Raw genomic sequence first — 23,194 nt, forward strand, 5'->3', positions numbered from 1 at the left:
GTTTCGAATTAATGTCAAATAAATTTTAGAAAAAAAATTATAGGAATTTACATTACTATCATTTATAACTATCTTTACAAATTACTTTACATTTTAGACTAACAAGTGGCTATCGTTAATTAATTTTATAGTCTGTACTAACGCTTGTGCTACCTTATTTTTATATATAAGTTAAATATTTTATACAACATTTAACTCTAATTATATATATTAGATTTAAGATAATTGTAAGATATTTTAGGATAATGTTAACAAACAAGACTCTCATTATAAAATAGAATCATTAATTGGACTTATATTGTAAATTAACATATTTTATAAAATACTTATATAATATTTAAAATATTTTACACTTAATACTATTCTAATTATAAAATTCAATTCTATCCTCAATTATATGTACAGTTTTTGGAATATACATCAATGTTTGTATTAATATGTGACTAAAATTCTTATATAATAGAGCCTTAAACGGGGAACAATATTAATATATACTTATATTTTATTTTTTATTTTTTTTAGAGGGGGGAGATAAGGCCACACAGTTTAGTTACACGATGATGTATTGTTTGAACTAGCTATACCTGCTTTCCATTCAGGTTGACAAAATGTTCCGCGACACATCGGTCCACAGCTTCTTCATCCTCAAAGCTGAGAAAGCCGAATCCTGTCGTGGAAGAGAAAGCCGAATCCAAATGTGAGAGAATATAATCAAAAATGCTCGCACAATGCACAATAATACAAGAAAGCAGTTTCTACAATATAATTACGCGCAAAATATGCGTATAATCAAAACTAAAAAAAAAAAATACAATTACCAACATCCAGTCTTATAATAATACTTATTAGATAATAAATTTTATCATTTACATTAATAAATTAATAAAATAACTTTTATATTGCGCAATGTAAATTCAGCAGTTCATGTATATCAATATATTGTGATAATCTATGTATTATGATATAATAAGATTTAATAAATCAAAATTAATATTTTACAGTCCATTGGAACGCTACTAATCCATTTAATGTACAAGTTTCTTCAAATGAAAAAATCATATACACATATGTTAAAAGGTAAGTAACAGAGACTAGGAAAAAGTGAAATTATTGTGCCATGACTATTGGCTGAGCACATCTCTCCTGGCGCAGATTTATTAAATAGTTTCATTTGTGATTTTTAATAAATACTTTTTGAAAAATTTAAACATGTAAAATATCACAAAATAATATATAAAAATCAATTTATTTATGTTTAAAAATTACCCATATATTCACTATTTTATTAATAATTAATATTTATATTATTATTTGTATATGTTTAATATTTATATATACATACATATATATATATATATATATAATTATTCGTTTTTCTTATTTATGAATAATACCAATACTACGCAATTGTAATTGTATTTTTTAAATTTCTATATATAATCTAGATATATCTAGAATATAATATTTTACGTTTAAAATGAATGGAATCATCTAAAAATTGTGACATATCTATTTAGATGATTTATTTATTTAGATGATTATATTATCTAAAAGTTTTACTAAACCGCAAATAATTTTATGATAACAATTTTAATAGTGATAAGATTTAAACTTAAAATTTTATAAGATTCACAGTAATCATGCACATCAGCCTATCTGTATTTCTACATGTTTATAAGTATTCTATAAGTATATAAATCTATATATATAAATCTTAAGTATAATATGAAATAAAAATTACATGATACATTATAATACAAATGAGATAAATATTATTAAATATTATTAAATAATAAAAATTTGTTTCAAGCAGTTTTATAAAATTGAAAAATTATTTTTTATCCTGCAATTTGTATGTTTTACAATTTCAATATAAATAGCTGATTTTAAGAATACTATTTATCCACCGCAGCCAACTTGGATTAATATTACACACGAGAGAACACAGTTGAAAATTCTTGCAACGTGTATTAAAATAAAAAATTTTTTCAATAAAACACCATTTATAATCAATCAAACTTATGAAATATATCTAAAACTTTTCTTTTGTTTATGTTATTTATAAATAACTTACGTATATCGAATTGAAATGTATCTAATCAAGGATGAAAACAAGGTGTTTGAAAGCTGAATTAAAATAAATATTTACTTTTACGTATAGAATTGTATCAAAATAAGAATGTTCGGTACATTTTAACACCATGACAATTATTTCAAATATAAAAACGTTGTACTGAAATAATAACGCTGTACATTGCAAGAATAATTTAGTTTTTTGACATGTCATTTTTAGATACACATTGTGCGCGCGCATGTGTGTGTGTGTGTGTGTGTGTGTGTGTGTGTGTGTATGCGTGCGCGCGCACGCGCGTGTATGTGTGCGTGTGTCGATACACGGAATATAATTCTTTTTTCAAACTTCCAACATTTTAAATCAAATAGTCACTATCAATGCAGATTTGGCAATCAATTCAGCAGAAGCCTTAAAAAACTTCTTAATAGAAATAGAATACTTTATTCTGATGTACAGATGTAAGCACAAAGCCTTATATCCATTTCTACTAATGCAGATTAACTTTATTTCGGATTAACTTTATTTTTTCTTAGTTCTAAAAATTAGAAAAAGAATAAACACAATGATGATAAAAAGACCTTCTTCGATCGTAGCTAGATCTTAGTGCCTATATTTATTCGTGTGATTTTATATACTTCTTCAAATTCAGAAGTATATAAAATCACACAAATAAATATAGGCACTAAGATCTAGCCACGACCGAAGAATGCCTTCTTATCATCGTGTTGTTACATTATCAGTCCAAAACATATCTCTACTTTAAAAAGAATAAAGTTAAATCGAAATTAAAATAAATCTATATTGGTGAAAACAGACATTACAGTATTGGCTTCTTGTGAATGCAACAATTAAATTATTTATTTCTTATCTTGATTAATATCACAACGTAATTGGCGATTATAAATTATTAATGTTTCTATACACATATATAATCTAGATTTATCTAGAATATATAATAAATATTTTGTGTTTAAATTGGACGGAATCATCTAAAAATTGTTTAATCTATTTAAATTATTTATTTATTTATTTATTTATTTAAATGATTATATTATCTAAAAGTCCTCTCTCATCGTCAACCTAAATATTTCAAAATAATTTAGAAATGCTTGTATCTAATTATATTTACTAAATACTAGTCACCTTATTTTAATTAAGAATATTTAATTAAAAATAATAATAATGCTTAGCCAATAGGTTCAAACTTAATATTTAATCGTTACTTAATTTAATATTATTAATTTTTTCTAAAATAACATACGTTATTATTCGTTTTACAAAGTAATTTTTATATAAATTTATAAATAAGATTATATAATTATGGACAGAAAATACATAATTATGGATAAAAAATTACATAAACGAGTTATTCAATAAGATATCTAATAGATAATACCTAGTGAAAAAATTTGGAACTTGTAAGATTTTTTCCTTGTTACATAGCAAACTTAAGCTATGTATGATTTACAGTATAATCTGACAATCTTATATACTTAATAAAACTTAGCCAAAAACGCATTATTTATAAACAACTGAATTTAATTTAATGTTAAATATCGCAATATATAAGAATGAAAAAAGCGAAATATTACTACAAGTAAAATATTATTACAAGAGATAAATCAAGCTATCATAATTGCGCAATATTAGATAAATTTAAATATAATTGTTTAAAGTCTTAATTAATAGAAACTGTATTAGATTAAAAATACAATAAAAATTATTAATTCTAATGCATCATACATCAATTTTTATTGTACATGAATAATGGATGTGTCGTAATCATCAGAATTTTTGATCCAAATATTTACTTTTATAAAATTATTTTCAATACCAATAAGACATTTAACTTTTTCCTTTTATTCTCGTACATTTATAATAAAATAAAAATATTCAAAAATTCTGACTGATGATCATAATAAAAATGTAATTTATTCTATCATTTTGATGCATCATTCAATAGTTTCCATTATTTATTTTCGAAATTTATTAACATATATAATATAAAAATTATTATAAAGCTAGCAAATCATAAAAAACATGTAACTCTTTTTCTGTTAACGGAGAAAGAACAAGATATAATTAAATATAAGCAATATTAATAAAAATATCTTATAAAAATGTTGTGAAAACCATTAAACATAATGCATCAAAGAATAAATCTCAATATAAAAATCAACTCGCACTCACCTCTTGATTTCTTCTTCTCCTGATCATACATTATGACTACTTCCATGACTTTACCAAAACGAGTGAAATAAGATCTTAAGTCAGTCTCCGTCACATTACTTGGCAAGCCACCAAGAAAAACTTTCGGGAAGCCACCGCTGCGTTTTGGCTTTTGAAGAGTGCGTGGATTGCATGGTTTTGGATCAATCTGTAACATCAACAAGATATATTTCATATAACTTTTACTCATGTAATAATTAGTATCAATCCTAAATTTTATAAAAGTAAAACATTATTAAATATAAGTGAAATATTATTTTATATAAGAATAATTAATACATAATTGACAGATTTAATTCCAGTTATCATTCCATATTTAATTTTTAAATTAATTTAAAAAAAATTTATTAATTTATTGTAATATGATGCATTTGCGAGTTTTAACATGAGATTATTAGCATACATCTACCATTATTTTCTATTTAAAGATATGATTTAACTAAATCACTTGGAAATACACACAGTCGCTGAATCCCATTCAGTTTTGAAACTGTGTTGGACAATGTAATTTTATTACTGGAATATAGAGTAGTACTCTCCTTTACTAATTGCACACAAATTGCAGATCAGCACCTTACTTTGTACACTGAAAATGGGTACAAGTACAACCAAAATGTATAAAGAAGCTTTTTATAAATTAATACTTAATTTTTAGAGAAAAAATGTTTGTGGGTCACTTAAATTGCTAACTCTCTATAGCCAATTATTCGTAATCAATTTTTTTTATTTAAAAAAAAATAAAACAAATTCTTATTCTTATTCTTGACCCTTCGTCTCTTATCAAAAATGTGGTGACTCTTCAGCATATTTTTGTGCAGCAGAAAAATAATTTACATAGATATACAGAATCTGCAGTTTTAAAAATCCTCTCCAGTTGCTTTCAACTCCCTTTAGAGCAGTTTTATGGCAAGATACTTTTGATAATGTACCACTGCCTTCAAAGAAGCAACTTAATAAAATCCAATAAATCTGATCAGATCTGCACCTGAATCTTTGGTACAGACAATAAACACAAACTCTACCACAATCACACATATATTAAAACACATAAAAGATAAATAAGCCTTTTTTGGTCAAAGCGGATATTGATATCAAAAATAATACTTTCTGAGTAAATTTTATATATATTTCCCATGTCTGTAAACAATGCACTAACTATTTTATCGATCTTAAAATACAGTCCTAAACTAAAGTTTAAATTTAAAAAATTGAAAGATTTTGATAGAAGAGTACAACATTACTGTCTTGGGAATCAAACTAATACATATATAAATGTAACATCACTTAAATGTTACATCAAAAATGTAATTTTCTGCAATTTATCTAAGTAAGTCTCTGCAATCTTATTTACAATAAGTATAAAGGTACATACCGTACGTCCATCAAGTTGGTGGGGACCATTTTGAAGGACTAAAGAAACATTCGCAGGATCGCTGAATGTTACAAATCCAAATCCACGACTGCGCCCGGATTCGCTGTTTTTCATAACGACGCAATCGATGACCTCGCCGTAGCGGCCAAAGTAACGTTGGAGATTTTCTTGGGTTGTTTCCCATGATAATCCACCAACGAACAATTTTCTGAACAAAATAAAAATCATCTATACAGTATATTACATAATTAAATAAAAAATTATCCATACAGTATATTATATTATATAATTGGAAATAATTTTTATCATTAAAAATTACACCCTAGTTTATTTGTTTTTTGACCTGTTATTTTTCTTCAATTGCTTTGTAAATATGCAATTTATACGCTATTTAATCCTTATTATTTTAAGATTATTTTTTTAAGTGCTGTGAATATATAAATTTATTTGATGTGCTACATACATTTAAAAAATATATATGTGGGTTATATATGATACATAATACATGTTCATTGTTCTTGAATCTACTTAAATGCTTATCTTTACAGGAAAAATACTTGGTGATATTCCAACATGAGTCATACAGTTAAACGATCTGTTTTTATTCAATCTGATATTATAACAATATAATATTAATGTAACAAATATATGTTCTCTATAAGCGTATCAAATTATTTTAATATATTAATTAACATTGCACAACATAATAAACAGAATAATTATATATTCCATAAATATAAATATCCATAGATTTATTTATAAAAGTGCGTGTCCATCTCATAAATGTACAAATTCTGTCAAAACAGCGACAATCTTGTATCTTTTTTCATAAGAAATTCTTTTTTCAAACTCTGGAAAACTGAACTTCTCACAAGATTTATCTTTCCTTTTTTTTTCTCTCTAATGCAAAAAGAAAAAGAGGAATCCAGGTGGAAAAAGAGCAAACCTACAAATGATTTGACTCGTGAAAAGAGAATAACATGACACGTATACAACATAAATATTTACGAATAATAATAAACGTAATGTTACGTCCTGCATTCAGAAGATATTTTAGCGCTTAGTCTTTCGGCGTTGCCTCCAACATCCGAGTTTCGAGAAAATGGAGTACTAATCTCAAAAAGAACGTACTGAGTCATATGAAAGTGTAAATATGCCCGGCAGCTACTGGCGCCAGCGAAATTCGCTCGCCGAATATCGAAATCAACCGATATCTATAACGCCATTCCCTTTTTGCCGCCGTTTCTAAAAACACGCCATTCCGACTGTATCGTTTATATTCGCGCGTTATCAATTATTCCGCGTATGCTCGACCGGCACAGAGGCGCCGAGGATCTTCCAGCCAAGTCCGCCGAACGGCTCCGGTCGGGAATTGGAGCGTAAAAATAGAGAGACCAGCAGTCGTCTAAGGACGCGAACGCTTTCGCCGCTCTCGGTGTGCTGCCTTAAAAGAATGCGCGGGCGGCGAACGACGGCGCGGGGAAAGGCGGAGCAGGAGGGGGAAGAGATCCAGTATTTTTCCTAAAAAATATCGCGAGCGTGGGAGCCAAACGGCGCTAACGCGCGGCAAACAGCGACCGGCGAGCTTCCCGAGCGAGGAGTCGAAGCGTCCTGGCCGTCGCCAGCAAAAAGAAAAAGGAAAAAGCCAAGAGAGAATGTCGCCAGCATGTCGGGATACGCGCATCGACGACGGTCCACGTAGTCGCGGGACAGGATTCGTGGAATGCGAGAACAGTACCGATTCCGGGAACGAAAAATCGTTCTCGCGACGCGATCAAATCGCGATCGGCGGCGGCGGCGGCAACAGCGGTGGCGGCGACGGTGGCAACGGGAAAGATGATGGCCCCGCCGAATAATTCTGCGCGTGAAGGACGGCGAGGGGGACGCGACACCGCTCCCCCGATACCGGCCTCCCGGACTTTCACTCACCCCTTTTCGTCGTCATCCATTTCGGTCTTCACTCTCATAATATTTCACTTAAAACTACGAGAACGCGGTCAATTTCAGGGCGCGAGTGGGAATATGGCACGATGCTTTTAGCGGACGAGGGTAATGGCTCCGCACCTCATACAACGCGACGTCGGGAACAAATGTAAACGTAACGAAGCGACAGACGTCACTTCCGCCTGACAACGCGGGTCGAATCAGCGTCAGGGCTACGATACAGTTTAGCCAGTTGCGACACCGAACGTCAGCACCTTCGCCATGTAGGCAATTCAAGTCACGTGATTTTGTGAATAGGGCTTCGCAGCGCGTGATTGGTGCGGACGCATTAGCGTATCTCAACTGAACACCGCATTGGTGCAACCATCTTTTCCGTAGTATAAACCGTTCATGCGCATTGCAAATTCGTGACATTGGAAAGAGTAGTGTATCGTAACTGGTTAAACTGTGGTTACCAGGGCCGTCGTCGCCTGGGCCCACCGAACAACTTCAACTAAACTCATGATTAGCTTAGGTACATTTGCGCACCAATGTAGCTCAACTTTTAATTTAGTTTAATTTACTTTCTATTTTTTCTAATTTTTAGAATTGACCAAAGTACTACAAGACTGGTTAGAATTGTTAGAAATATTAAGTTTATTTAACACGATTAATATAATTGTTTTGAGTAATCAAATTTAAAAACTTACAAATTTCTAATTTAATATATATGAATAATGCTTTTCAGAATTAACTTTTAATTTAACTTAATTTATTCTTAACGTAACTTTTAACTAGTTATAACTAGTTAAAAACTATAGGTTTTAATTTATGTAACTTTTAATGTAACTAAATTAATTTTATAAGGAATTAACTTTAACTTAATTTAAAAAATATATATAATTAACTTACTTAAACTGGTTTCTAGTAATTCAACTTCCAACGGTGAAAATGTGTTACAAACACTGGTCACAGAGCTATAAAATCTTAAGATATTACTTAAGATAATCTTGAAATAAGAATTTATTATGAATACTTTCTTAAGACGTCTTGAAATTCATAATTCGTTCATATATTTATGATCATCTTTAGCACCACCTTAAAATGTCATCAACCAATCAGTGACTCAAGTCAAGATCGAAAAACAACCAACTCAAATTGCCCAGGAATTTGTATTCCCTTCTTTATGTACGGCCCTGCGAGAGAAAACAATCGCAGTGTGCAACATATCTATTTTGTGCGATATTCTTGCTTTATTTGCAGCTGTTCGCCGCTATTTATCACGTTTGCATGCAACAATTTATCTATTGGAAACGGAACATCCACGTATTGGCGATGTACAAACGTTAAAACGTCATCTGAACATATCAGTCAGAGTTCAACGATCTGTCGGCATAAAGTCCGTTTCTCGCGCCGCGACTTAACGCACTCAGCGAGTACGGAACAGATCATGTCAAAATTAATGCTTTTTATTTAATAATAAAAGTGTCATTCTCTCTTTGTTATATATTGATGAATATTAAACATCAAGAAAGATAAAACGACATTCGTACCGGCCATAAATTTTGAAACACAGCTATTGAGTACGTTCAGTGAACTTAACAGTTGAGTAAATACTCGCTGTTATTGGTGTACTTTTTTAGATCGTCCAATCAGACCTTTAGATATAAAAGAATACACCAATAACAGCAAGCGCTCACTGAATTGTTGAGTCCGCTGAATGCGGCCTGTGCACAAGGCCTAAACTTGTAATTATTATGAGCGCCAAACAGAACATACCTATGAACTTGCACGAATCTGTGACTATTTTGCCCGTGGTTTTGCCTGGTTTTGCCGTTCGACGTTATGCTGCGCTGTCGCGAGAAATTGTAGTGTCATTCAATTTCAGACAATTTTCATTCGAAACACTTTGGAGAGCCAAACGCAATGATGGATCTGTTGACAGAAAATGGAAAAGGACGTTTACCCGATTACGAGGTGCAAGGAGCGAAAAAAGTGAGCTTCAGTCCGTATTCTGACAATGGAGGGTAGGTTGAATGGAAGTAACCTATACTTCTACTGATTTTAAAAATTACATCTAAAAAATTATATATTTCTACAGTTAATCGTTAAACTTTAGTTTTTGTCTAATCTTTCTCTATAACTTTATATTTTTTATACATTTATATATGTACACTATATATATATTTATATAGTACATGTACTATATAAACTATGGTAATTATAATATATAAAGTAACATATATATAATAAAAAGAAAAACTAGGTTATAATTGTATATAATTCAACTAGATTTTATATATATATTTTTTTGTAACACATATATGAGCATGCACACACAACATCCAGAATATTTTACATTTACACAATTATATGAAAATGTTTTGTTCCCAGGAGTGTAGTAGCTCTTGCTGGAGATGATTTTTGCGTCATAGCTGCAGACACACGTCTCAGCACTGGATTCTCAATTTACACTCGAGAACAGGATAAATTATTCTCTTTGTCAAACACTACAATCTTGGGATGCTCTGGTTGCTGGTGTGACACCTTGACTCTAACTCGTCTCCTATCTGCTCGCATGCAGGTATAAACTATACTTGTAATCAATTAGCATTTAAATATAGTAAAGCATATAGTTACATGATATCATACATGTTAAATTGTTAGACGTATGTATAACAGTTGTTGTCTCGCTTTAGATGTATAAACATGAACATCAAAAAGAAATGTCAACCCCAGCAGCTGCACAAATGCTGTCGATAATGCTATATCACAAAAGATTCTTTCCTTATTATGTCAGTAATATACTTGCTGGATTAGATGAAAATGGAAAAGGCTGTATATATAGTTATGATCCAATTGGACATTGTGAGAAAACTACATATAGGGCTGGTGGTTCAGCTGGTGCACTTTTGCAACCACTTCTTGATAATCAGGTATATATTTCAATTTTTATATACATATATATGTGTGTTTATGTGCAACAAGAAATGTTTAAGAAAAAAAATTATTTAATTGGTATCACGTGTAATTTTTTTATCTTTTAGATTGGTTACAAAAATCAAGAAGGTGTCACTCCTACACCAGTGACTCAAGAAAAAGCTGTAGCAATTTTGAAAGATGTTTTCACTTCTGCGGCTGAAAGAGATATATATACAGGTGATGGAATAACCATCAAAATTATTACAAAGGATGGAATAAAAGACTCCAGTTTTGCTTTGAGAAAGGATTAATGGATAAAAAAAGCATTTATACTATATCTGCGCAAATAAAGTTATTTGAATATTCCAACGTTTTGTTATCAAATTCTCTCTTGAACTTCCTTTGAAGGAAAGAATGCACTATGTGGAATAAGGTAGCTTGATTTTTTTTTACAGATTTTAAATAATGTATAAAAGACAAAAGTCTGAAATATACAAGACAAAAGATATTTAAATAGACTTTATATTTATATACTATATTTTCTATTTGTGTATGTGTATCTCATCTATACTTTCATTCATATAGTTTTAATAAATCTTCACCATGCTCAATGAGAACAAATACCTGATACTTTACCATAAATTAAGAATTTTATTTTGTCATTCAAACATGTTTCGCATTTACCTCATGATTAGCATTAGTAATGTACACTTAAAAATCTATAACAAACGATTACGCGCAAAGGTAACTCAATAAGCCTTGTTTAACGTTACACTATGTATGCACTTGTACGTAACCGTGTGTTACTCCATACGTATTTGTGATATCCTAAAATAACTTTCTTTTATTTCATACATGAAGACAAGTTAATTATAACCCAGTTTTTACTGTTCAATATCCATATAACCAAAGGAAAAGAAGGTAGGGAATTCTTTTTTTTTTGTTGCGTTCCGTTTCTACCGTCTTTCTCATAGTTCTTCCATGGGAACAGTATATAAGGATCGAAAGATAGACATTGCTTCCCCCCGAGATTCACTTCTTCGTCCCGGGGGCCGTTAGCGGTTTGCCGCGATCTTTACCGCGCAATTTAATTCCAAGTACTCGCTCGATTTTGCCAATTACCATCTGGTTCGGTATTCCACGTCCGGCTTCGTAATCATTAATGACTTGCGCCTTCTCGTTTACCTTCTGTAAAAAAAAAAAAAGAAAAAACGTTAACGCAATTTAACAAAAAATTTGTACTTTATTTTTCTCTACTAGTTTAATACAATAAGTAGTTAAATTATAAAACAAATATTTTACCGTAGCCAGATCTTTTTGCGACATTCCCTTACTCTGTCGTCCTTGCTGGATAAGTTTGCCAAGTTCGAGTGGAATTTGATCGTGCTTTAATTCCTCCGTTTCACGATCTAATTTAGCTGTGTTCTTTGTAGTTACATGTTGTCTGTTTGCACCACCACCCCCTAATCAGAAATATTATTTTCAGAAATATTGTACTCCTGATAAAATATTGCTAGAATAAAATTATAACATATGTGGTGATAAAATACAATAAAATATTTTTAGGACAACATTCTAAATCTGTAAAAATTAAGCAAACTATCTTGATTAAAATCTTAAAATCTTAATTATCTATTCACAATGTCTCTTTCGATTATTTATATAGCATATTGATAGAATACTAAACATCTACTAAATATATTTCTTGAAATATAGATAACCTTACATATATCCATTATATACATTATCTACTATATACATTAATCTGTTTTCAAACTACTTCAAGCCTTATTATCTAAGGCTCAATAATAATGCAATATACATGCAATTTTTTTAATGCAACTGTGCTGACATTTACATATATTGTTATTCAGAGGAAAGAGGAAAATATAAGTATCACGTTTTGCAATTTGCAGTTCGGTCTTACGAGACCATGATGTAACTGTTATCTCAGATAAGAAAGTACGCAGAAGCGGCGAGCACAGACTTTGTTTATGTCGCGAACGGAAACAATTCCCCACGAGGGAAAAAGCAAAAATCATGGTCAGACTCGTGGTACTCACATTTTGCTTGTGTCTCGACGGTGTAACCCTGCCGCCGAGCGTCGTTGACCGCCTATAAACAAACACATTCGGTTACACAATCGCGTGGCGCAGATACGCGGCGGCTGGCCAGCCGGATCAGACCACGTACGTGGAACGAGATGGATTACCTTCTCCGTTTTTAGCGTGGATGACTTCGGGACGCGCTTGCGAAGAGTGATAGGCGCGGTGTCCCAGTCTGACATACTGTTAAAAAAAAATATCGCTACGACGAGCTCGGGGGAGTTGGTCGCGATGGGTTGGGAGCACGAGCGTTCGCGGGGAAAAACGTTTCCTCAAACGTGTGACCACGACAACGATAGCGGTCGCTCTACTGACTCTGCTCCCGCCGGCCCCGCCGCCCGCCGCTCCCGCGCCGTGTTGCGTTTCCAGCCGAACAAGGTCTTCTCTCCGCCTCGCGGACGTTCCGAAAATCATGCAGCGCGGTCGCTCGATCGACCGGCGCGAAGTCGCGATTCCGCGAACATCGGGAGTCGACGCCTACGGGGATACCGTGGATACAACTCACCGCGTGTCCTTGTGCTCGCGAACACTAATTTTTTCTCTGCGACGCCACACCGGCCGGGAAAATTGCGATACGACACGACACGACGCAACGCGTTCGCGGAGCGCCTTACGTCTCACAACCGCGAGATCCAAAATGCAACTTATGCAAACTCATGCAACTCGTGCTAGCGTAACTGTCCAATTTTCAATTGCTGCGTGCACAAAAAAATTTCTTTTTACATCGATCATTGTGATAACTACGTAGGTTGTGTCGTTCTCTTCTGTTCTAATTTTAACTTTAAACTTCTATATGAAATCTCATACGCAACTATTTTCACACAGCAGAAAGTTTATCCCTGGACAGTATTACATAATATTTATAAAAGATTTACAAATATTTACAACATTTGGATATTTTATAAACGTTTACAATATTACATAAACATTTTTATGATCTTAGATTAAATACACAATAAAGATTTATCATAATAAATATTTGCCTTGTGAAAAAAATTTGATAGCATTTTAATCAAATTTCGATATTTTGTTGAATTTTTATTTCAATTTTATCAAAATTTTATTATTTTTAATAAAGTATTTATTATTAATTTGTTTATTACGACCTACCCAGAAATGATAATGAAATCGATATCGATTCTACATCGAAATCATCGAATCGATATCAATGCACTATCGAAATTATCGAATCGATATATATTGAATCAAAATCGATTCCATATTATTGGCTGAGGAAATAGTGACGATTTTTCATGGACATTTCATTAAAAATTTAAAATTACAATTTAAATAAAACTTATTTTTTATGTTAAACAGTATTAATAGTTTTTCATTCAAATTTTATTACAATTGAATTCTCGTTAAAATTTCAACTGTTTCTCATTAAACGCGGAAAATAATTTTTTCAGCAAAATATAAACATAAATTAAAATTTTATTGCATATTCATTGAAATTTCATTAAATTTAATGAAACGTCAAGTTCATTGAAGTTTCATCAAAAGTTTTATTAAAAATTTGTTTATCAAAATGTAGTCGCACTTATCCGAACATTTACGCGGAGTAAGTGAGCAAGTTTCTCATTCGACAGTTTTACATCTCCGTTTCGTTTTCTCGCTCTCTTTTTCTTCCTCTCTTGCTCTTTAGTCGCCGATCTATTGCGCGTGTTCGATCGCCGAGAGTCCGTCCAGTCGTCCAGTCCTCCTACCTCCCCATTCCCTCTACCTTTGTTGTCGGTTCTAGCATTACTGCTGTGAATCTTCGATCCGCATCGCGACGTCCGCAGTAGCATATTTATACGGCTGTTCAGCTAACCGCGCGAGGACAAGATGTCGTTGATCAGGACGCTATGGAGGTGTACGTTCAGTCCACGACTGTTCAAGATTTACGAGGTAACGTGGATCGGTCTGGTTGACGTAAGTACGACACACTTATTCAGCATTTTCCGCAGGAATTTGCATACAATTGAGGTTACAGTGCGTGTGTATGCGTTACAGAAATCGTACGAAGCGAAGAACCTGGAGCGATGGGGCGACCAAATTGTGATTTCCGTAAGTGTTTTGTGCGATAGAAAAGAATTTATAGACAGAGCTGTTAAAAACTTGCCACATCTTTTATCGTGTTCTGCTCCGTACAAGCAGAAATTCTCAAAGTGCCGACGAACGTGATCTTCTATTACATTCTACTAATTTGATCACATCTTCTATATTATTACAGCTACAAGAATGTGCGAATTCACAAATTGTTCTTGCACTGTTGCAGTTTGCAGCGATATGGTCCATAAGCCTTTATGCTGTGCCAGTTATTGCTATGTTCGCCATGTATCAGCGTGGCTATTCATTGACAGATAATGTCTCTTGCTTGAGTAAATTGGCAGCTGGTGCTGGTGCACTTCTCGTTGCCTCGTTGGCTGCACGAGGTTACTCCAGGGTCAACAATCCAGTGTATGTAAAATTCGTGGAGACCTTGAATGAGGCACATCTGCATTACAATGCAAGCACAAAGCAGGAGCTTCACAAATATGATTTTGAATTCTGGGCATGGCCTGTGGATTTTGATGTATCAGAACTAAGGTACAACAATTATTATATAATTAATATACAAGATATTCGAGGATCTTTAACTTTCATTTTATAATAAAATTAAATTTTTTATAAATAAATTTAAGATATTTATAGGTGCTTTTCATTTAGTGATAAAATTAACACAAGCATCATTCTCTTTGTTATTCATTGAGTACCAAAAAAAGCTAGAATGTTTGTGTCGATTTTTGTAGTAATCTTTTATAAGTCTATAATAGCTCTGTAATAAATATAAAATATTTTCTAATTATTTTCTAATCTCAAATTAATGTCTTGGAAAATTGATTTACAATTCAAAATTGTTTAATTTTCATTCCAAAACTTAGAAAATAAAGTTTGCACATTTCAGTTGAAGAAATATTGATCTTTTAGTTAGAAGACTAAGATGGAAGACTAGTTAGAAGACTAAGATGGAAAATTTTACAATGGTTTGTGTGTCACAATTAATATTACTATTAATTATTTCTTGTAGCGAAACTGCAGATAAGTTGACACTAGAAAAAATTGCAAAAGCTAGTGGACGTCTTAGGAGACAAAGCGGCAAAGAATTTATACTTGCCATACCATGTAAATTACTCTCGTATATGGTAGCACACATCTTCGCGGGTAAACTGATTTATCCCGGCAGTATATCTCTGATCGGATGGGCGCTCGGTAACACATTATTATTACTATTATGATACAGAATTGTAATTGGAGTTATTTTGTAAAAATAATTAGTTATATTAATTTTGCAACTTCAGGATAAGATAGCTTCAGGATATGATAGCTATTTTTGAAAATGATTTATTACTTTATTCTAATGAATACAGATCACATGTTGACAAATAAATTTAAAATATATAAAATAATTACAAAATTAGTTACCTAAAAAATGTAATTAAGTTGAGTTACAGTTACTGTAAAAAAAAACTAAAGTAATAAGTTTCTTTCCAATCCTATTATTGCATTTTCTCAGGTTTATATGCAACTTAATATCATTTTATTTACAATGTTAAAGGCTCAACGTTGGTGAAAGGAAGGATAGATTTGATAAAACAAGGTGGAGAAAGATTCAAATTAATGACTGTTGATAAAAATCAAATCGATACGATGTTCGTTGATCGGCGCAACAAGTAATGTAAACAATAACTTTATCAATATTTTCCATTGAGTTACAAATTGTTTCCTGACATATCCCATTGCAGAAGCTCTAATGGCGACATATTGGTTGTAACCTGTGAAGGGAATTGTGGTTTCTATGAAACAGGCATTATATCCACTCCTCTGACCAAAGGCTATTCGGTGCTGGGCTGGAATCATCCAGGTTTCGGCAGTAGTACTGTAAGTATCATGCTTGCACAAAGGAGTAAGCTTCGCATATATTTTCACAATAACAATCCGACGGGAAGAATTGCTATTACTCCGTCGTATAAAATTCTTTATTGCAACAATAAAATTTTGCCAATGTTGCAGTTATTGTCATTCAGACAGTAAATGCAAAGTTGGAGTAATGGCAAGCCTTCTTCGAGAGCCAACTTGTATCTTGTATAACAGTAACAGTAAGTCATGACCACAAAGGGTGCACCATATCCAGACCAGGAGGAAAACGCTGTCGATTGTATAATGCGCTTCGCAATTGAGCGCCTAAAGTTTCCCGAGGAACGAATAATCCTGTACGGTTGGAGCATCGGAGGCTATACCGCCACTTGGGCTGCTATGAATTACCCTTCCATTAAGAGCTTGGTAATATTACTCAATTCAACTGAGTACATATACGTCATATATACAATACCACAATTAATAAATTAATCACTGCAGGTTTTAGATGCTACATTTGATGATGTACTTCCATTAGCTATTAAAACAATGTCACCGTCCCTAGAAGGTTTAGTTCGTAACATAATAAGAGATTATTTCAATTTAAACATAGCAGAGCAATTAAATAGGTATGTTTTACATAACATATTATCAGGGTCATACATTTTATCTACATTACATCATGATTATGTCTACATGGATTATTCACATATTGATTACACTATGTTTATACGAATTTTTTTCATGTAGACCCTACAATGTAAATTATTAAATGGATAACACAATACAGAAAAAAGTAAGTTATAAGATTGTTAATATTTCTGACTATAGTATTGACAAAATAAAAATCTATACTATGAAAAATAAAAATTACTGAAATCTGAATCTTCAGTGATTTACAAATTATTTACATAATAAAACATAGTTTACATTGTTCATACGTAATGTAGATTATTTATATTTTACATGTAAATGCCGAACCCTGCACAACACAATGCAATTAGCGATAATGTATCATATGTATACCTTTATATATTTTTTGTTTTAATAGGTATAATGGGACTGTATTGTTAGTGAGACGAACGGACGACGAAATCCTTTGTATACCTAATAATAGCTTAGCTGGAAATCGCGGTAATATGTTGCTGATGAAATTACTTCTCAGGCGTTACCCACACTTATTTTCCGAAACTTCCGAGTCTGGAACAGTTTTATCGAGGTTCCTATCCGCTGAATCGTCTGATAGAAGTAAGAAATTCAATTCATTGTTACATTATTAAATTTACTTAAGTGTTACTTAAAGAAATCCTACATGAAAAATAGTATATTATTGATTCTTATATTTATAACAGCGTCCATATTGGAATCGTTTAAAGTAGAAGAAAAACATTGCCTAGAATTGATATCGGCTAATATTCGAAGTAATGATGGGGTGATAAATTACCCGTCTACTCTGGGACAAGATTGTAATATTAGGACAAAAATACAGTTGGTTCTCTTCCTTGTACGTATCACATACACATAGATTCGTAAATTGGAAATCAAAGAGAAAATAAGAAAATTGTCTTTTGATTCTATTATTCCATTCGCATTCTATTTTTTAGGCCACAATGTATATGAAAGATCAATCATCATCACATTGTATCCCATTGTCGGTTGATCTTTTTCATCCAGGTTGGGACCCAGCATCCATACTTCTGTGAAGTAGTTTTTATAGTACTATATTTTGAACACATCTGAATAAGCTTCCCAAGAGATTCTTATTTATATAGTACATTATGAATAAGTGAAAGCGGTAATAACAGTGCATTTTCGTGTTGAGTTTTACTAGCACACATACACGCAAGCGTTATTTATTCGAATTTCCATATTAATCTATAATCAATCTTATAAATTTTTGTGAAAAATGTTACACTAGATACTTTAAAATCATGCTAAACATTTTTAGTGGAGTTGTAATATTTACGTTTTTTAAATACATTATACGAATCGCATATCACCAAGTACTGCTTTGTATAAAATTCATTTGTATTACAATATACATATTAAAATTTAAAAATTGATTCTTAATATATTAACATTATTTTAAGAAATAGCTTTTACAATAATGTGTATTATATTTTATTAGTAACTTAAAAAAGATAAAAGTAACTTGCATTAAAACTAAGTGAGAATATATATATATATACATATATATATATATATATATATATATATATATATATATATATATATATATACAGGGTGATTCAAAACAACCCATGTGTCCCTGTAAAGACGTGTTCTTGAATAAATTCTGAGACGATTTTTCCTGTACGAAAATTTTGTTCGACGCTTACTTTTTGAATAATAAGAGGATAAAGTTAGCGAATCACGGGCCGTACACACGTGGTAGACAAAGGCGGCACAACTCAACGTCCGACGCGGGCGCTTACCTGTGTCGAACGGTGAGTTGCGCCGCCTTTGTCTATCATGTGTACACGGCCCGTGATTCGCTAACTTTATCCTCTTATTATTCAAAAAGTAAGCGTCGGACAAAATTTTCGTACAGGAAAAATCGTCTCAGAATTTATTCAAGAACACGTCTTTACAGGGACACATGGGTCGTTCTGAATTACCCTGTATATATATAATATGTATACACACATATATTCTCATATACATACACACATACACACACACACAAACACAAACACATATACATTGTAAGATAATAAATGTATTTTTCATTTCAATATTATAATTTAATTGTTACGTAAATTATTCGTAATTATTATTTATTTTTTAAATAAAAAGTAAATTCTTATAGTGAGATAAAGATAACATTGCAAAAAGTATTGAAAAAATTTAATGTTAAAAGTACAAAATTTTGATTTAAAATTATCAAAATTTAAAAATCATTTATATGTAGAGAATTTTGTAAAATTCATAGGTATAATGATCTAATTTTATATGAAATTTCTATTATTTCCATGCAATGTATAAAAATAAATAACTATATGTCATACCACGATAATTTCCAGTAACTTTACGTAACTTGAATACTGTCTAGAACAGTTTTGAGAGCAACTTTGGAATCTTGAAATGGATCGACAACATTTGCACGACTAGTCTTCATTGGTTTCTCTAAGAATACCTTCAATATATTCCTCGTACGTGCTAAGAAATAATCTCTCTGACTAATTTTTTCCAAAGCTTTAAAACATCCTTCCAAATTCCAATCAATTTTTCCACTGGCTTTGTCCTCGCCCTAAGAAACGGACAATTAATCATTTTATTTGCTTTATGTATCTTCTACGCGCGTGCATATAAATAATAGTAATTCTTAATTCTTCTTACTTTTATTAAACCAAGATTAACTAGTAATGCATTATTCAAATTTGAAATTTGATCATTTTCTACAGCATAAGAAAATAATTTGGCGTATAAAGCATCTGACAAGGATTCTGCTTTTATTCTCACGTTTATGTAGCCACTACCACATAATGCCGATACTTTCATAGTTATTCGTAAAAGTTCTTCTATATATTTCTGTTTTGTAGTTGTATTATTTTGATTTGCTAAATTCTGAAATCAAAAGTGAATCTCGTTAGAAATACTACTAGTACAAGTACACATTAATACTTACCGTTGCGTAATCGATGAAAGCTTGCACATTATCATCTTGCAGTAGCAACAGTTTCTCGCCTATTGGCGATTTTACGAATTCTGCTACTGTAACCACTACGCTTTGTGCAATATTATCTTGTTCTTTGTTATCTTTGTCACTTGTTTCATCTTCATTATTATCACTTTCATCCTCTCCACTTTGTTCATCCTCGTTATCATTATCGTTATCGTCATCTTCCTCATCCTCAGTATAATCCTCTTCCAAAGAATTCAATGCATCAAGTCTTCCCAATTTTGCAAGAATTTCCCTAAGGTTTTCGCGTCCTTCTGTTCCAAAGCAATTCCCATCTAATTGTAGATTTGTTAGAAGAGTTTTATCATGAGTGGCTTTAGCAATAGCATTACCAGCGGGCGCACGTAATTCGTTACAACTCAAATCTAGATATCTAAGAGATGTGTGATTGCCGTGAATCTCTAACGCTTCTGCTAAAGCTAAAGCCCCTTTAGTCTTTAATAAACAATCTCCAAGGTTTAATTCCTCCAAACCTCGGAAAATCGGTAATACTTTAGCGAGCGCTCTGGCGCCTTTTAATCCGATTGTATTATCATTCAAATTTAATACTCGCAAATTAGGATTGGCAGATAAACCCTGTGCAATTGCTGCGATGCCCACATGATATATCCCATTCTGCTGCATTACAACTTCCTCCAATGTTTTCAACTTTTCAAATACAGATGCTAACGCTTGTGCGCCCTCATTCTCTAGCCGATTTCTACCAACGATGAAAACTTTCAATGCAAGCGGTGTACCTATAGTAGAATTCCATAAAGCATTTAAAATATTTTAAAATACATTAATTGATAATATTCCCACAAAACAAAATTTTTTCACTAATAAACATCCTATTTAGTTACATATCTTACCTTCTTTAGAACTATTTTCATGACATTTCTCCAATGCTTTAGCTAACATCTTTCCACCTGATATACCAAGACCATTGTTGTTCAACTTCAACTGTTGAAGAGCGTAGCATGGACTCGACGCCAACAGATTCGCTAACCCCTGAATACCAATTGGACCAAAAGCATTGTCGCTTAAATCAAGTTCGGTAAGCTGACTGCCAGCAGTACACAATGCTGTCCCTAGGTACTCCAAAGCTTTTGGAATTTCTGTTTTCAAACGACCGGTAAACATGTCCTTCCATAGAGCTCTCTTCAATGGAGTCCCCTTCTCTTTCAACGCTTCTGCTATAACCTCTGCAGCTGGCGTACCCAGTGTGTTTCCTTCCAGATCCAAGTATTCCAAGCAGGGGCATGCTTTGATTGCTTCTACCACCTGGAGAGCTGTTTGAACGTGATAAAGATTTATTGATAAACAAATTTCCTGGTAATAATAAAGAAATATGAAAATAATTCTTATAAATAAATATTTAATTTATACACATACAATTAAAACTTTTGTAACAAGTAAAATTACATAAAAGAGTAATTGCATCTCGAAAAGACGAGACGAATTAAAGAGTAGATATGATTGTTTAATAGCTCCGTACGCATTGTGCATGTGAGGAACACGAGAAGCTACGATCATTCTAACGTCTTACCGTCATTCGCGGTGTCCAAAACGAGCGATTGACCGGCGAACGAAACCCCGACCGATTTTCGACTCACGTCTTTCAATTGCTCGCCAATCTCGCCTAGACTGAACATGTTGTGCGTTCGCGAATGTCACGGAAATTCTTATAAAACGATTTTGATTGACTATCTCTCGATACGAGCTAGCAAAGTATGATAAGCGTCGATAAATTCGCTCCTTTGTTGATATCACTTCACACACAGTGCGTGATGCGTGTTTCTATAAACGCGACCAACGCGACAAAACTGCACGCGCGGGAAACCTCTGCCAACACAAATAAAGCACTGGATAAAAGATCACTAGCGTTACAAACATGCTGTTTGTTTTCTGTTCCTGAACTCCCTGAATTATTGTGCAATTAAAATGAAATAGATATATATTTGAAAGTTAGTGAAAGCAAGAAGGAACGTTCCAGTGCAGTCTAGTGTAGGAATAGAAACAAGCCTGTAATCGCGGCTGCGTTTAAATGAAATTTTTGTACTACAAAGCATAAAGATTAATTTATAAATATAAAATATGTAGTCTAATATTTTAATAACGTTATAACAATTGAATAAAGATTTTAATTTTTTTCTTTATGTATGTACATACAGTATGTATAAAATTTTACATACTTTTAAAAAATAAATAGTAATATTTACGAATATTTATCATAAATATCATACTCTATCTGAATAAGAAAATTGTTAAAAAAAAATTGATTTATCAATTGTATAATCTTGACCAAAAACTGACAAACTTATCAAGTAATATTTATACAATATTAAATTTCATTAACGTACATATTTTTTGTTGTTTAATACGTAGAATTATAAATAAATCAAAATTTTGCTTTGAGCTTCTTTGCTGATTGAATTAATCGCTAATTAAGTTAATTGCTAGAATTTAATTTACAACGTTATTTCAGACAAAAATTTCTGCCATGCGGCAGAAAGAATATTTGGAAAAATAAAAAAAAATGAATGCTGATGACAATAAATAAGAATACTTTTTTGATGAATTTCAGCGATTTCAGCACGCAATATTATAAAGGTGAACTGTGAACCGTAATCACTCATTTATGCAAATCCATAACTGATTCGCACATTTGCAACTTCAGTCGATATTGATGCATTCTGAAATAAACAATGTTAGATGCCACGAATGTATATAAATATATAATAATAATAATGAAGTAACATTAAATATCAATAAAAAATAAAACCAATTTTGAATAATTTTCTTCACGAAAAATATTAGTACCAGATTATTATAATTTAATAAAGTATATACTAACCATTTTGATTGAAGATACATAAAAATCAAAATTAATATTCAGATAAAAGCTTGGAGTTTATTGGAATGAAACATATAACGCAATAAAACATTATTTGTTATAACTAGCACATTTCCAGAGATCTTTTTCTCACATATTTATTTACAAATCGAAAAAAATATCTCATTTTATA

At 31.9% G+C, this 23,194-nt stretch overlaps 5 protein-coding genes across 10 annotated transcripts in view; 2 read left to right on the forward strand and 3 right to left on the reverse strand.

Moving 5' to 3' along the window:
• The window catches only part of LOC105194098 (heterogeneous nuclear ribonucleoprotein 27C), a 50,549-nt gene extending 42,759 nt beyond the window's left edge, over window positions 1-7,790 (reverse strand). For 2 of the 5 annotated variants that reach the window (XM_039455123.1, XM_039455122.1), the window contains exons 1-4: window positions 7,605-7,790; window positions 5,676-5,883; window positions 4,265-4,451; window positions 585-667 (exon numbers count right to left, since the gene is read on the reverse strand). In XM_039455123.1, coding sequence (XP_039311057.1) covers window positions 585-667; window positions 4,265-4,451; window positions 5,676-5,883; window positions 7,605-7,642 — 516 coding nt within the window. In that variant the 5' untranslated portion in view covers window positions 7,643-7,790. The remainder of the gene's footprint in view (window positions 1-584; window positions 668-4,264; window positions 4,452-5,675; window positions 5,884-7,604) is intronic. The other 3 variants (XM_039455125.1, XM_026130803.2, XM_039455124.1) reach the window with 3 other exon arrangements.
• Window positions 7,791-9,405: 1,615 nt separating this feature from the next.
• Window positions 9,406-11,034, forward strand: LOC105194640 (proteasome subunit beta type-1). Its single transcript, XM_011159663.3, has 4 exons — window positions 9,406-9,625; window positions 9,993-10,182; window positions 10,298-10,534; window positions 10,646-11,034. The coding sequence occupies exons 1-4, from the start codon at window positions 9,525-9,527 to the stop codon at window positions 10,829-10,831; spliced, it is 714 nt and encodes a 237-aa protein (XP_011157965.1). The 5' UTR covers window positions 9,406-9,524; the 3' UTR covers window positions 10,832-11,034.
• Window positions 11,035-11,148: 114 nt separating this feature from the next.
• LOC105194641 (endothelial differentiation-related factor 1 homolog) lies at window positions 11,149-13,018 on the reverse strand. Its single transcript, XM_011159664.3, has 4 exons — window positions 12,733-13,018; window positions 12,584-12,635; window positions 11,823-11,983; window positions 11,149-11,708 (listed from the first exon to the last, which is right to left on the reverse strand). Exons 1-4 carry the CDS (start codon window positions 12,805-12,807, stop codon window positions 11,553-11,555), a joined length of 444 nt encoding a protein of 147 aa, XP_011157966.1. The 5' UTR covers window positions 12,808-13,018; the 3' UTR covers window positions 11,149-11,552.
• A 1,071-nt stretch (window positions 13,019-14,089) lies between these two features.
• LOC105194643 (phosphatidylserine lipase ABHD16A) lies at window positions 14,090-18,563 on the forward strand. Of its 2 annotated transcripts, none has more exons than XM_011159668.3 (11): window positions 14,090-14,515; window positions 14,621-14,674; window positions 14,886-15,196; window positions 15,678-15,859; window positions 16,206-16,320; window positions 16,393-16,528; window positions 16,766-16,930; window positions 17,006-17,133; window positions 17,556-17,752; window positions 17,857-18,008; window positions 18,109-18,563. In XM_011159668.3, exons 1-11 carry the CDS (start codon window positions 14,453-14,455, stop codon window positions 18,205-18,207), a joined length of 1,602 nt encoding a protein of 533 aa, XP_011157970.1. In that variant the 5' UTR covers window positions 14,090-14,452; the 3' UTR covers window positions 18,208-18,563. The 2 variants fall into 2 exon arrangements, with proteins under 2 accessions (XP_011157970.1, XP_011157969.1); XM_011159667.3 differs by having other exon boundaries at window positions 14,453-14,539.
• A 701-nt stretch (window positions 18,564-19,264) lies between these two features.
• LOC105194642 (ran GTPase-activating protein 1) lies at window positions 19,265-21,992 on the reverse strand. The gene is made up of 5 exons (XM_011159665.3): window positions 21,715-21,992; window positions 21,038-21,457; window positions 20,133-20,923; window positions 19,844-20,071; window positions 19,265-19,754 (listed from the first exon to the last, which is right to left on the reverse strand). The coding sequence occupies exons 1-5, from the start codon at window positions 21,818-21,820 to the stop codon at window positions 19,533-19,535; spliced, it is 1,767 nt and encodes a 588-aa protein (XP_011157967.1). The 5' UTR covers window positions 21,821-21,992; the 3' UTR covers window positions 19,265-19,532.
• Between the last annotated feature and the right edge of the window lie 1,202 nt (window positions 21,993-23,194).

The sequence above is a fragment of the Solenopsis invicta genome, chromosome 11, assembly GCF_016802725.1.
Source record: "Solenopsis invicta isolate M01_SB chromosome 11, UNIL_Sinv_3.0, whole genome shotgun sequence".
NCBI lineage: Eukaryota > Metazoa > Arthropoda > Insecta > Hymenoptera > Formicidae > Solenopsis > Solenopsis invicta.

Bases quoted from the DNA above. Each gene is read 5' to 3' on its own strand.
- LOC105194642 (XM_011159665.3), bottom strand. From the start codon at position 21,820: ATGTTCAGTCTAGGCGAGATTGGCGAGCAATTGAAAGACGTGAGTCGA. The intron at 21,458-21,714 runs GTAAGACGTTAG...ACGTTCAAACAG, and splicing joins TTTGGACACCGCGAATGACG to CTCTCCAGGTGGTAGAAGCA. The intron at 19,755-19,843 runs GTAAGAAGAATT...TCCGTTTCTTAG, and splicing joins TTAATCTTGGTTTAATAAAA to GGCGAGGACAAAGCCAGTGG.
- LOC105194643 (XM_011159667.3), top strand. From the start codon at position 14,453: ATGTCGTTGATCAGGACGCTATGGAGGTGTACGTTCAGTCCACGACTG. The intron at 15,197-15,677 runs GTACAACAATTA...TATTTCTTGTAG, and splicing joins TTTGATGTATCAGAACTAAG to CGAAACTGCAGATAAGTTGA. The intron at 17,134-17,555 runs GTATGTTTTACA...TTGTTTTAATAG, and splicing joins ATAGCAGAGCAATTAAATAG to GTATAATGGGACTGTATTGT.
- LOC105194640 (XM_011159663.3), top strand. From the start codon at position 9,525: ATGATGGATCTGTTGACAGAAAATGGAAAAGGACGTTTACCCGATTAC. The intron at 9,626-9,992 runs GTAGGTTGAATG...TTTTGTTCCCAG, and splicing joins CCGTATTCTGACAATGGAGG to GAGTGTAGTAGCTCTTGCTG. The intron at 10,183-10,297 runs GTATAAACTATA...GTCTCGCTTTAG, and splicing joins TCCTATCTGCTCGCATGCAG to ATGTATAAACATGAACATCA.
- LOC105194641 (XM_011159664.3), bottom strand. From the start codon at position 12,807: ATGTCAGACTGGGACACCGCGCCTATCACTCTTCGCAAGCGCGTCCCG. The intron at 12,636-12,732 runs GTAATCCATCTC...GTTTGTTTATAG, and splicing joins CCACGCTAAAAACGGAGAAG to GCGGTCAACGACGCTCGGCG. The intron at 11,709-11,822 runs GTAAAATATTTG...TTTTTTTTACAG, and splicing joins CGCAAAAAGATCTGGCTACG to AAGGTAAACGAGAAGGCGCA.